The following is a 12,224-nucleotide window of genomic DNA, read 5'->3' as shown; positions in this document are numbered from 1 at the left end:
TTAGCAACAGTGTAACAATAACTCAAAAAGTCGATTCTCTGGTTTTGGTTTAATTGAGTCTGAATCGAAAGATTCACTGGTAAATGACTCGATTCCACAGTTCTAGAAAAATCTGTAACATAAAACATTCTGTCTCCTTAAAAATATTTCTTTTAGCAGTCTCACTCAAGAAAAAGAAACTTCCTTCCAAAGAAAGTTCCTTCTCTGTTCCTGGGTTAAGTTCACTCAACTTTTATTCATGTGTTGAAATTACTGAGCCACTGTTCTGAATCAATTAATGAGCATTTCAAATCTTTAGTTAAGGCAACTGAAAAACCTATTGGTAAAAGATCATTTTTCATGTTTTCACAACAATAGATCTAGTCTCATTAACATAAAATAGTCATTTTTCCTCAACAGAACTGTGAGTTTACTGGACTTTGGTTTGACAAGTAGTTCTGGAAATCTAACCAGATTTTTATATGAAATTCAAACTCTCAGCATTTATTTTTTAAACAGATACACTGCATCCAAATACACAGACATGAAGAATTCTCTTGCAAAGATATAAAACAGTAGACAAGAAAAACCTTCACATATACACAGCTCACACAAACAGGCGCAAACTTCTGTCTGCACAGACCCACATCCTCCAGCCAAAATAGTACAAATAACTCTCCTTGTCATCAGATATATTCATTACAAGAACAAGTGTACATGAATAATTCACAATAAGCCGTGTTAAACTTTACATTCAACTGTTCAAAAACTGTCTTCAATTCCCAATCATAGTAAAAAACAAGGAAAGAGGAAGTAGTACAAGCGAACAAGAAAACAATCAGTTTAAAAAGATTTCAAGAATCCCAATTTCCCACTTAAAACAATGAGATCTAAAAACAACAATGCTCTTAAACTTTAAACCAGTACAACCATTAAACAGAAGCAAAATGGAAAAAAGCTTTTGTTTGTTTTCTGTCTTATCGCAGCAACTTGGTCTTTAAAGAGTGAACTTTTGCTTTAACGAAACAGGCTTTAACGAAAGACACGTTACACACTGTGTAACGGGTGAAATATGTTGCGCTTCTATTAGGAGCAGAGCGGTATTTTGGGAATAGCCTGCCGGTATTCTTCCGCTATTACTGTGCGTGTGAGACTGAGGAATATGTCCTTATTATTTTCTGATGCTCATTTCTAAGTTTCTTTGACTAACCCGTAACGCTGTTGCCAAGAAAAATAAAAAAGCAGGAGTTTTGGAAACCTGTCTGTGCTTATATGATTTCTGTTGTAACTGGAGTTAGTGAGCTCTCCCTTCACCCAGACTCAACGCGCTACAACGGCTTGTATCTAAACAGTAGCTGACCAAGTGTTCACTGTCTTCCTCCTTCCTTTCACAGCTACAGTGGTACTTTGACCTACGAGTGCATTAATGTATGAGTTTTCCGAGGTATGAGCGGTCACTCGGTCGATTTTTTTGCTTTGTTACGTGAGCAGAAAATTGAGGTACAAGCTCGAAACGCTGTTGCTAGAATATTTTTTAATTTAATAACATGAAACATGAAAACAGGGGGTCATTTTAAGGGTTGGAACGGATAAATGGCATTTTAATTATTTTCAATATGGAAAACTGATTTGATGTGCGAGCAAACTGAGATACGAGCTCGTCCACGGAACGAATTAAACTCTTAGGTCAAAGCGTGGGAAATAAGTAGCGGCTTATAGTCCAAAAAATACGGTACTTTTACTCCAGTCATCAAAATAAAATAAATGATTCAAAATAAATACAGTGGATCCTGGTTATGTCGCCGGCCTAGGGGACGCCAAAAAGCGTTAAGATAACCGATGATCGAGATAAACAAAAACCAATATGTTTGTAACCAACCAGTGTCAAAATTGAATTCTCGAGTCATTTCACTCTGACACACGGTTTTGAAAAGTATCCTACACCTGTAGCATCTGTAAGGCTTGATTTTTCCGCCACTTCCACGAGTTGTTCTGCGGCTGCACAGTGCCGTCTCACTACGGTATTTTCGCGTATATGAGACGCACCCTGGGTGAGGGGTATGTAAAACTTTCTATAAGATGCGTCTTATATACACGAAAATACGGTAGTCAGATGGCGACGTGGCAAAAGCCAGCGATTGGTCATGCGGATCGAGATAACCGACGTTAAATGGCAAATTTGCCCCCCCTTGTGTTTGAGATATTAGGGTTCGTTGACATAACAGAATCGATTGAAAAATGCTAAGACAAAGCGAGAATTTGGCGGTTCCACTTCAAAAACGTCGACTTAATAGGGTTGGCGAGTTCACCGAGGTCGAGATAAGTGGATTCCACTGTATTAATAAAATTGAAATAAAATTAAAGACAAAAAGGAAATCTTGTAATGCCTTTAAAATGCTGGAGTAAAACAACACAAATGCTTTTAAACTGTTGGAAAAATACAAAAAAAATTTTAAGTGCTAAAGTAAAAAAATGTTCTCAAAGTGCCAGAACAACAATCTTAATGCTGCAGCAAAAACAAGCAGAGTTTCAACACATGCACAAGAGCAATTAAGTATTACAGCTGTTATAAACAAAACTTAACAGTCATAAAACCTTACACTAAAACTCAAAACTGACTTTGGCCTATGTTGCACTGTTATACAGCTACTAAACAAACAGGAACAAATCACTACTTGCACTTTTGCTCAGCCATATGAACTGCAGCTACTTCAACTTGAACAGTTTGTTGTTGAAGGACTGGACTCTTGCAGAGCACTGGGGGTCAAGGCCAATAAACACTTTCTGAACAGTTACAAACGTGTATTTTAGTTCTTTAGGATAGTAAAGGATTTTGATGGCATAAATCAAGTCAAATAGAAGAGCAACAGCTGTAGGGACGTCTTGCACATTATCCAGCACAACTTTCTCCTCTAAAACCACAGACAGGCACCTTACATTTGGGTTTGAATGGATGGTGGCAACGTCATCTTCAACGACAGTTAAGACCCCCTTTATCATCCCTTCTGTGTGAGTGTCTTCTGGGTCTGTGTCCTGCAGTAAAAAGCAGCATAAAGACAGAATTATAACCCATAATTTATTAAGTTATTAAGAGATTTTTATATTGTTTGAGATAGGTCACACAAAAATCACACATGCTGCAATTTTCCATTGTGTTTGCTTGGATATACACCATGCTGCCAAAAGTATTGGGACACCCCCTTCTAAAGAAAAGGTTTCACTACTTTAGTGATTTCCATGAGTACAAATCTTAATGTTTAAGCATATAATTATATTTGATGGAATTGTGTGCTTCTAATTTTATAGCGAGAGTTTGAACAGGACCCTTTTCTACTCTAAAATAGCAATGCTGCTGCGTATGGAAAGGTTCAAAAAAGAAATCACTGATTCAGTCAGTGTAGAAGAACTTGACTGGTCTGCAGAAAGCAAAGGCTTAATCCCAGATGAACATCTCTGGTGGGACTTTAAATGCAGACCCTGAGCCAAAAACATCACCAAACACCAATGATGGTTGTCAGCTCACAATCTTTAAAAGGACAACTGACTGTGTCATGCCTCCTCAAACGATTTCTGAGATGGTTTAAAAACTGGGATGGCTGACAAACATCTTTGAAATCACATAACTCACATGAAAAATTAAAGTGGTCAGTAACTGCAGCAGTGTGTTTGTGTGATCTTGTCAAATGTGTCTTTTTAACACACCTAAAGTTTTAAAAGTGCAGATGCAGTCAGTATACAAGCTGCCGGGATCGCCCTCGATAGACCTATGAAAAGAAAAACAAACACAGTCTGACATGGGTTACATTCCAACTAAATTGACATTAATTGTTTAAAACAGAACATAAATATTACATACAAAAAAAATCTGAATATTCGATGAATCACAAAGTAAAACAATAATGCCAAATTACACTGAACTAGTTAAATGGTGCTAAGAAGAGCTATGCTAAAAAACACTAAGCTCCTGAGATACTAGACATTTGCTGATATTTCAACATGATGATATATTTTCTGTGTTTTGGACCGGATGTTATGTAAAGCACGTTATGTTATACGTCTAATATCAGAAATAACCACAGGATTAACAAGGCTAAGAATTCCCTATAACTATACCTCAATTATCACGTGTTTAGCATTAACGTTAGCCAAAACTGATTCACAGAAAGCAAAACGCGGACGGTGAAATGGAACTGAACAGCTGGCAGAGGATTCTGTCTGGTCTTTAAGCCGTCCTCTAACATAAATCAAGCACAGATTTATCCAAAAAGAAAGATTCATTCTCAATTTAGCATTTGTAATTAGCATTAGGTGTATGACTGTGTATCATATGTCTTTCGTATGATTCTTTGACTTAAATACTAGAGATTCTATTAACTCCTTCCACAACACACAACCCATTTAAATACAGTTTATTGTAATAACTACAACTTACACAAAAATCGTGTATTTTGAAACATTTCATTCAAATTTTACAAAGTGAACTGAACATGACCTTCAAATGCAGCACGTTAGCTGTCTGAGCTCATTGCTAAATATCACTACATTCCTTAAAATAGTCTTCCCAAAACACACCGTTACATTTTACGTTAAGCAATTGTGTAATATATTTAGGTTATTTTCCATTATAAAACTACAAGAAAGTTTGCCTGAACCAGAGAACATCCAGCCCCTTCACTCTTACTGGTAAAGCTGAAACAGGTGCTGAGTTTGGAGACTGCTTGAACCTCTTTTCTGGTTGATGGCTGGTGTGTGGAACCCACTTCTCCTCAGAAGATTCAACTTAATGGCTGTTGGAAGACAAAGAAAGAAAAAAAAAATAGCATTGTATATCAACTACATACTTTTGTAGTAGTATGAAATCAGGAAGGGGGCAAACACTTTCACACCACTGTGTATATTTATTTACATGTTTGTCACACTTTAATGTTTCAGATCGTCAAACTAATTTAAATATTAGTAAAAGATACACAAGTGAACACAACATGCAGATTTTAAATGAAGGTTTTTATTATTGAGGGGAAACAAAATCCAAAATTACATGGCCCTGTGTGAAAAAGTGTTTGCCCCCCTGTTAAAACTGTGCTAACTTTATCACACCTGAGTTTAATTTCTCTGCCACACACAGGCCTGATTACTGCCACACCTGTTCACAATCAAGAAATCTCTTAAATAGGACCTGCCTGACAAAGTGAAGTCGACCAAAAGATCTTCAAAAGCTACACATCATGCTGAGATCCAAAGAAATTCAGAAACAAATGAGAAAGAAAGTAATGGAGATCTATCAGTCTGGAAAAGGTTATGAAGCCATTTCTAAAGCTTTGGGACTCCAGTGAACCACAATGAGAGAAATTATTCACACATGGCAAAAACATGGAACAGTGGAGAACCTTCCCAGGAGTGACCGGCTGACCAAAATTACCCCTAAAGCACAGCGACGACTCATCCAAGAGATCACAAAAGACCCCACAACAACATCCAAAGAAATGCAAGCCTCACTTGCCTCAGTTACGGTCAGTGTTCATGACTCCACCATGAGAAAGAGACCTGGCAAAAATGGTCTACACGGCAGAGAAAAAGAACATAAAGGCTCGTCTCAGTTTTGCCAGAAAACATCTTGATCCCCAAGACTTTTGGAAAAATACTCTGTTGACTGATGAGAAAAAAAGTTTAACTTTTAAGAAATGTCCAATTACATCTGGTGTAAAAGTAACACCCCATTTGAGAAAAAGAACATCATACCAACAGTGAAATATGGTGGTGGTAGTGTGATGGTCTGGGGCTGTTTTGCTGCTTCAGGACCTGGAAGACTTGCTGTGATAAATGGAACCATGAATTCAGCTGTTTACCAAAAAATCCTGAAGGAGAATCTGTTCTTGACCTCGAGCTGAAGTGAACTTGGGTTCTGCAGCAGAACAATGATCCAAAACACACCAGCAAGTCCACCTCTGAATGGCTGAAGAAAAACAAAATGAAGACTTTGAAATGGCCAAGTCAAAGTCCTGACCTGAATCCTATTGAGATGCTGTGACATGACCTTAAGAAGAAGGTTCATGTTTAAAAACCCTCCAATGTGGCTGAATTACAACAATTCTGCATAGATGAGTGAGTTTAAGTTTTATCAGATGAAGGGTAACTTAGGGTGCAGCACTGCATTATTGTGTGGGTCAGGGGTCATTTGATCTGGTGTAGAATACCTGGGGGATTTGGGGGACATTTACATTTAACAATGTAAATTCCTGTGTTCACGTTTTCAAGGCCCAGTCTAAAAGGAGTAAGAGAAAATAAACCCTGTCAATTATACGCATTTTATTATTATTATTACATTTGACTCTTCTGTTCCTCTCAATTTTGAAATAATGGCTACACCCCTGAATGTGTCAGGAATAACAATACAACTCATATTTCTACACATAACTACTTCTTCTTCTTCTTCTTCTTCTTCTTCTTTTTTCGTCTGCTTCCATTAGGGGATCATTCGTCTCCATACTACTCTGTCCTCTACAATCCACAAACTCACAATGTAACACTTCCTCTAATAGATGAGTAGGAATGGGATCTAACTGACATGTTGTTGATTTAGCTTTGGTAATAACATCATACAGCTCTTCCTGTCCTGTACATGTAAAACAGTGTAGTTGTGGAGTTGTAGGTGAGATTGTGTCAGGAGATGCTGTCAGAGGTTGGACCTCCACAATTGTTTTTCTAATGTTATCTATTTTTTCAGTGAAGAAATTCATAAAGTCACTTAACTGTGATGGAACACATTTTTCAGATCCCTGATTTGTAGTTAATTTAGCGACTGTACTGAAAAGGAACCTGGGATTGTTTTTGTTGTTTTCTATGAGTTTGCTCAGGTGTTCAGCTCTAGCAGCTTTTAGCCAGTCTGTAGCTGAGCATACTGTCTTTATACGCAATTCTAAATACCTCCAATTTAGATTTCCTCCATTTTCTCTCCAGATTACGTGCTGTTCTCTTGAGGGCATGCGTATGACTATTATACCAAGGTGCAGGTGCTTGTTCTCTAACCTTTTTTAACCGGATGGGGGCAACAGTGTCTAATGTGCTAGTGAGGATAAGGTCTATGTTGTTAGTCATTTCATCAAGATTATTAGCAGTTATGGGTTTAGTGAGAAATTGAGATAAATCAGGCAGGTTATTTATGAATCTGTCCTTAGTGGTCTGAACAATAGTCCTACCAAGTCGATAACGTGGTGAAACACGGCTAATCTGCTCTACCGGTAGTGTGTACAGTATGAGGTAATGGTCTGTGATGTCATCATTCTGAGGTAAAATATCTATATCAGTGACGTCTGCTCCGTGGGATATTATTAAGTCTAATGTGTGGTTAAAACGATGAGTTGGTCTGGTGACGTTTTGTTTAACCCCAAAAGAGTTTAATTAGTCGACAAATGATAATCCTAGAGCATCGTTTACATCATCTACATGAATATTAAAATCTCCTACAAACAGCACTTTATCATTGTGATCATCTCATTTACAATCAGTGCTTTGGGTGCAAGTGATCTAATGTTTAAAAGACCAAACTTTACAACTTTTTGGTGTTTGTTTATCTGGCATTTTTCAGTTTTAACTGCAATAAGATTATTTCTGGATCTTGTGTATTTAATTCTTGGTTTTACTACATGAGGAATAGATACGGTTTCTATAAACTGGGCTGTGTGTGAACTTGTAACTATTTGGTTTGTTGTATAAATGTTCTCATAGACGTAAATTTCCTGATGTCTTACCAGTCAGATGGTGTGAAGTATCCTAGAGATGTTATCTGATAGCACTGCTGCTCCAACTCTGCTGAGGTGCAGGCCATCAGGGCGGAAGAACCTCGGACGCTTCCAGAAACAGTTCCAGTTATTAATAAAGAGAAGTTTGTGCTCTCGACACCATGACTGTAACCATTCATTTAGTGCAAAGAGTCTACTAAACTTCTCAGCCCCTCACTGGTAAGTGGGAAGAGGTCCTGACACTATGATCCTCGTTGTGGGTGATGTGCTGCGTACCGTCTCCACCAGGATCCTGAAATCCCTCTTTAAGATCTCCGTTTGCCTCAGCCGCGTGTCGTTCGTTCCGGCATGAAGAACAACCGCTCCGAAGTTCTCGTTCAGGATCGCGGGTACCTGCGCAGCGACATCCAGAACATGAGCACCAGGAAAACAGCGAGTGTGCACCTTACCTTTGTCTCCGGTAGCGCGGACATGCCGGACGATGGAATTTCCAAGAATCACAGTATGACATTCCGCGGAGATTTCATCCATGGTTTCATCCACGTCATGACCTGCTCCCATCCTGCTGCCACCTAAAAAGATAAATAAATAACAACAATCTGCACTTACTTTATCTTTAATAAGAATTTACAGTAAATATATTTACAAATAAATACATAAATAAAATATAAAAATAAATAATAATAAATTGGCAATTCACACAACAAACAAATTAAATACATTTTTCAGTATGCACACACACACACACACACACACACACACACACACACACACACACAAACACACACACGCACACACACACACACACACGCACACATTTAAATCGCTATCTCTCTAATCACACTTAATTCCTGCAGGATTAATTACAGGTTGGGTGACCTCTAACCTCTCGTGTGGTGCTGATGTTCCTCCTCAGAAGTCCGTCTGCTGCCTGAAGTCTCAGCTCCACCCTCTTCAGGTCATCAGACTTCATCAGGGCTGTCAATTAAACAAAACCTATGTTTATCTACACTTATGATACCAGGACGAGAAAAACCCTTTGAAGATGTTCTTCTTAAAGGCAACATTTGTGCTGGTTTAGAAATAAAACTGCATCAAGTCTACCCACCAACACACTGCTTTTTACAGCACAAACACAAACACTTTTCTCTTTTCTGATCAGACGAGCTGCCATTTGAGTTCACTGACAATGTTCTTATATTAACAAATAAAATTGATAACAGTATGATTTTTAACCCATATTGATTATTGCACATTTTTAAAAGTCCTCTGTAACAACCAGCCAAAAATATGCCGAGTCAAGCGATTAGATCAGACATACACAATAGTATTTCAAAGCAATTTTCAAGCGAAATGATTTCATAAAATAACTATGCTGTCACTTTTACTCAGCTCTTCTATTATTATTACTCAAGTAGTAGAAAATCTACTGCCCACTGGATCCTGTTTGGTCCACATCTTCCAGTGGAGTCTAAATCTAGTGTGCAGCCAACAGCTCACCTGCTCAGTAATGAAGTTGTTCCCATCCACGGTTTCAGGAAGAAAATCAGCCCAGCTCAGTTTAGAGTCCCTCCATAAGGCCTCCACTTCCTTTTGGCTCTAAAGTGAAGAAAAACACAGCAATGACTTAAAAAAAAAGAACCTTTTTCAACTAGTATGACAAAATACTTTTCTTTTTTCAGTCATATTCTATAGAAGATCTCACAGCTCATCATTTGTTTGCAGAGAAGGTTCAATATTTCTACAAATAATATGCCGGCTCTTGCCACAGGAAGTAGTGTTTTGCTAAATTCACTGGAATTCACAAGAAATCAACAATTAAAAACAAACACCAACTTCCTTTCCAGCAAAAAATGTATATGTATAGTCTCAAATGTAACTGTAAATACATGAATAATTCTCTCAAAGAGATTCCTCCTTCCCGAAGCACAGGATTAACGAGCTCAGCTATGTACTGCCATACATAAGGAATGTCAATCGCCATATCATCTGCTATCTCGAGGGTTTCTGAGAACCTGTGTAAACAAGGATCGGTAAGAAAATGGGGGGAAAGAGAGCAAAAAAAAACACAGACAAAAGTCTTAATAAAGGATTCTGATTCTCATAAAATTCTCTAAAAAATGACCAAATGTAAACGCAAGCGTATTCATAATAATGCTAACAATAACCCCATTGGGTGTAAATATGTCATCAAGCTGTGGACATCTCATGACGCAGACAGTAGTGTCTCTGGCGCCAGTGGAAGACGGAGCTGTGTGGTGCAGGAATGTCACTCACCCTTTAAAAAACTGAGATGTGGAGAGGATCCCAGCCTGCAGCAGCTGATGGAACAGATGACCCATGTGGTCACGTGTGATCTGGTTTCGCTCCAGCGTGGTCTCCACACCCACCCGAACAAAAACGTACAGCATCCCGCCCTGGTCCAGTTCCTCCACGCAATGCAAGGCCTCCTGCACACGAACCCACCACGATTATGTGACGCAGTAACACGATAATAACCGATGTGTATTCAACTAAATGTGATCATAAGACACTGCATGAGATCATTACTTTGTAATCATTTATGTGTAGAAACTCCTCGATAATGGATTTAGAGCGTTTCTCCATTTCCTCCTCTGATAGCGCAGGCTTGTTTGTAGTCGAGTCTGGCACTGCGTCGAGTTTTACTGAAACACAAGAGACATGATGTGTCATGACTAAAAATGCTGATGCATTAAACTGAATTAAGTTTCAACAACAACACCTACAATCACAACCTGCTTTGAATATTTTCACAACATGAACACAGGAGAGAGCTGAAAAAGGACACAGACTACATTCACTACAGACTCACCTGATGCTCCGGATGTGGCTCTAGCGCTAGTTTCTCCATTGCAGCCGTTCTTCCAGTTCAGCCGTCGCCCCCCGAAATTCCGTCCCAAATAAATCTTATCATCTGCTGGTAACTACACACAAACACAATTCAGTTTAAATAACAATGCTTCTTATAAACCTGGTAGAAAAACGTGTACTTTAACAGATTGCCAGTTTTGAAGTAGAATTCCATAACATTACTTAAATTGTGTGAATTGTGTAACTCGAGTAATTCAAATACAAAAAAGCATCGAGGCAAATAACTTGGCTTAGTCTATTTAACTACACACAGAGCACCGCGTTTCCCCACGGACCATTCTTACTGATGCACCACCCGCTAAACTCTGAACAGGTAACACAGAAGACGCTGCAGAATGAAAAATGGAAGAACGGGAGAAGAAAACAGCGAGGGCTGAGGAGAAGATCCAGGCCAAAGAAAACAAAAAATGTTTCAAAAGTTTTTTATTAAAAGAAGAATGAAGCAGCTCTCCTATAGCTCTAAATCCACAACATTTGGGGGATTTCTAACGCTTAGTTCAGGCAACTCTTAAAGGTTAATACTTTTCAACTACGTAAATCGTTTCACCAGCAGGTTTGAGTTCATCTACATCTCAAGCTTTAAATGCTGACTGAAATAGTTCAAGCTTGCATTTGAAAAGCATGTTTCTGCACATGTAAAGTCAGTACCTTGTTGATTTTAGGGATCTTGTTGGGGTCTATTGTAATGTTCATGCTCACAGTGTTCATGGTCTCATGACTCGGAAATACTTTAGAAGAAACAAGAAATAACAACAAAAAGTTGCAGTGCATTGGTTAAGTGCTGTGAAAAGAAAGGGGACTAAGCTGTAAAAAGGATTAGTCTAGAGCACATATGCCCTCTATAACCTCGCCTATTCATGCCCATGGATCGTAGCTTTTCTTGAACTTTTCTTTACTCCTTCTGCTCCTAAAATTTGGCATCCATGTGGATATTTACATTGTGATTCCACAGTTAGAATCACAAATAGGCTTAAATGCACTAAAACATAAAGAAGGAGATGTGATGTTTTACTTACCGCAGCCAGAGATTTACACATGATCCCGTACCCCACGGAGAAGTTGGGCTCATCAATGGCTTTCTCAAAAATCAGGTCGACGACACCCTTAAGTCGCTCCTCTGTGTCGATGTGGAGCTCTTTCACCTGCTTCATCAGCTGATTGAACATCTCTGCCGTCAGTTTGTTAAGGAAACCGCGCACCGTCCGGAAAAGCTCACGCAACACACAACATCAGCACGACTGTATATAAATAATATCTGCATCCAGGTATGGACACACAAACACACCCAATTAATAATAAAACACCAGGATTACTGTGAATTTGTAGTGTAAATGTAGGTTTCACACATTCACCGAAGTGAACGACAGCATTTCTATCTTTATATATAGTTATTTAAAGAAATACTCCAGTGTTGGCACCTCAGTTTATATCTACAGTATTTGTAGTCCATGTGCAAAAACTACAACCAAGAGCTAACATGCCTCCTAGTTTATTGAGACGAGCAGAAAACGTTACTCATCACTCGATTACAATGAAAGTCAAAGGTCATTTGTGGGAAAAAGGAAGGATTATGTGAGATTTTTATACGGCATTACCAAAAGATAATATTGCATA

The 12,224-nt window shown here is 38.5% G+C and overlaps 4 protein-coding genes across 6 annotated transcripts in view; 1 reads left to right on the top strand and 3 right to left on the bottom strand.

Moving 5' to 3' along the window:
• Nucleotides 1–12,224, top strand: part of LOC310724557 (eukaryotic translation initiation factor 4 gamma 3-like) — a 278,886-nt gene that overhangs the window by 139,889 nt on the left and 126,773 nt on the right. The gene's annotated exons all lie outside the window — the stretch shown is intronic.
• Nucleotides 5,100–12,224, bottom strand: part of LOC310724970 (uncharacterized protein) — a 37,748-nt gene continuing 30,623 nt past the window's right edge. Inside the window, exons 2-3 of one of the 3 annotated variants that reach the window (XR_014533225.1) lie at nt 5,719–5,932; nt 5,100–5,629 (exon numbers count right to left, since the gene is read on the bottom strand). The gene's annotated coding sequence lies outside the window, so the exon portion shown is untranslated. The other 2 variants (XR_014533226.1, XM_083539487.1) reach the window with 2 other exon arrangements.
• On the bottom strand, nt 8,297–11,854 carry LOC310725386 (eukaryotic translation initiation factor 4 gamma 3-like). Its single transcript, XM_083540309.1, has 4 exons — nt 11,627–11,854; nt 9,219–9,317; nt 8,605–8,696; nt 8,297–8,317 (listed from the first exon to the last, which is right to left on the bottom strand). Exons 1-3 carry the CDS (start codon nt 11,774–11,776, stop codon nt 8,691–8,693), a joined length of 255 nt encoding a protein of 84 aa, XP_083396435.1. The 5' UTR covers nt 11,777–11,854; the 3' UTR covers nt 8,297–8,317; nt 8,605–8,690.
• LOC310734090 (eukaryotic translation initiation factor 4 gamma 3-like) lies at nt 9,621–11,323 on the bottom strand (the record flags this gene model as incomplete). Its single annotated transcript, XM_083555739.1, has 6 exons — nt 11,259–11,323; nt 10,552–10,663; nt 10,269–10,384; nt 9,996–10,168; nt 9,682–9,733; nt 9,621–9,635 (listed from the first exon to the last, which is right to left on the bottom strand). Exons 1-6 carry the CDS (start codon nt 11,316–11,318, stop codon nt 9,621–9,623), a joined length of 528 nt encoding a protein of 175 aa, XP_083411865.1. The 5' UTR covers nt 11,319–11,323.

Source organism: Silurus aristotelis (assembly GCF_946808225.1).
Source record: "Silurus aristotelis genome assembly, chromosome: 1".
Taxonomy (NCBI): domain Eukaryota; kingdom Metazoa; phylum Chordata; class Actinopteri; order Siluriformes; family Siluridae; genus Silurus; species Silurus aristotelis.
This window is presented reverse-complemented; position numbering and strand designations above follow the sequence as displayed.

Coding starts and splice junctions, on each gene's coding strand:
- LOC310725386 (XM_083540309.1), bottom strand. CDS start 11,776: ATGTTCAATCAGCTGATGAAGCAGGTGAAAGAGCTCCACATCGACACA. Junction 9,318..11,626: donor TGTGTAAATCTCTGGCTGCG/GTAAGTAAAACA, acceptor TCTTCACTTTAG/AGCCAAAAGGAAGTGGAGGC.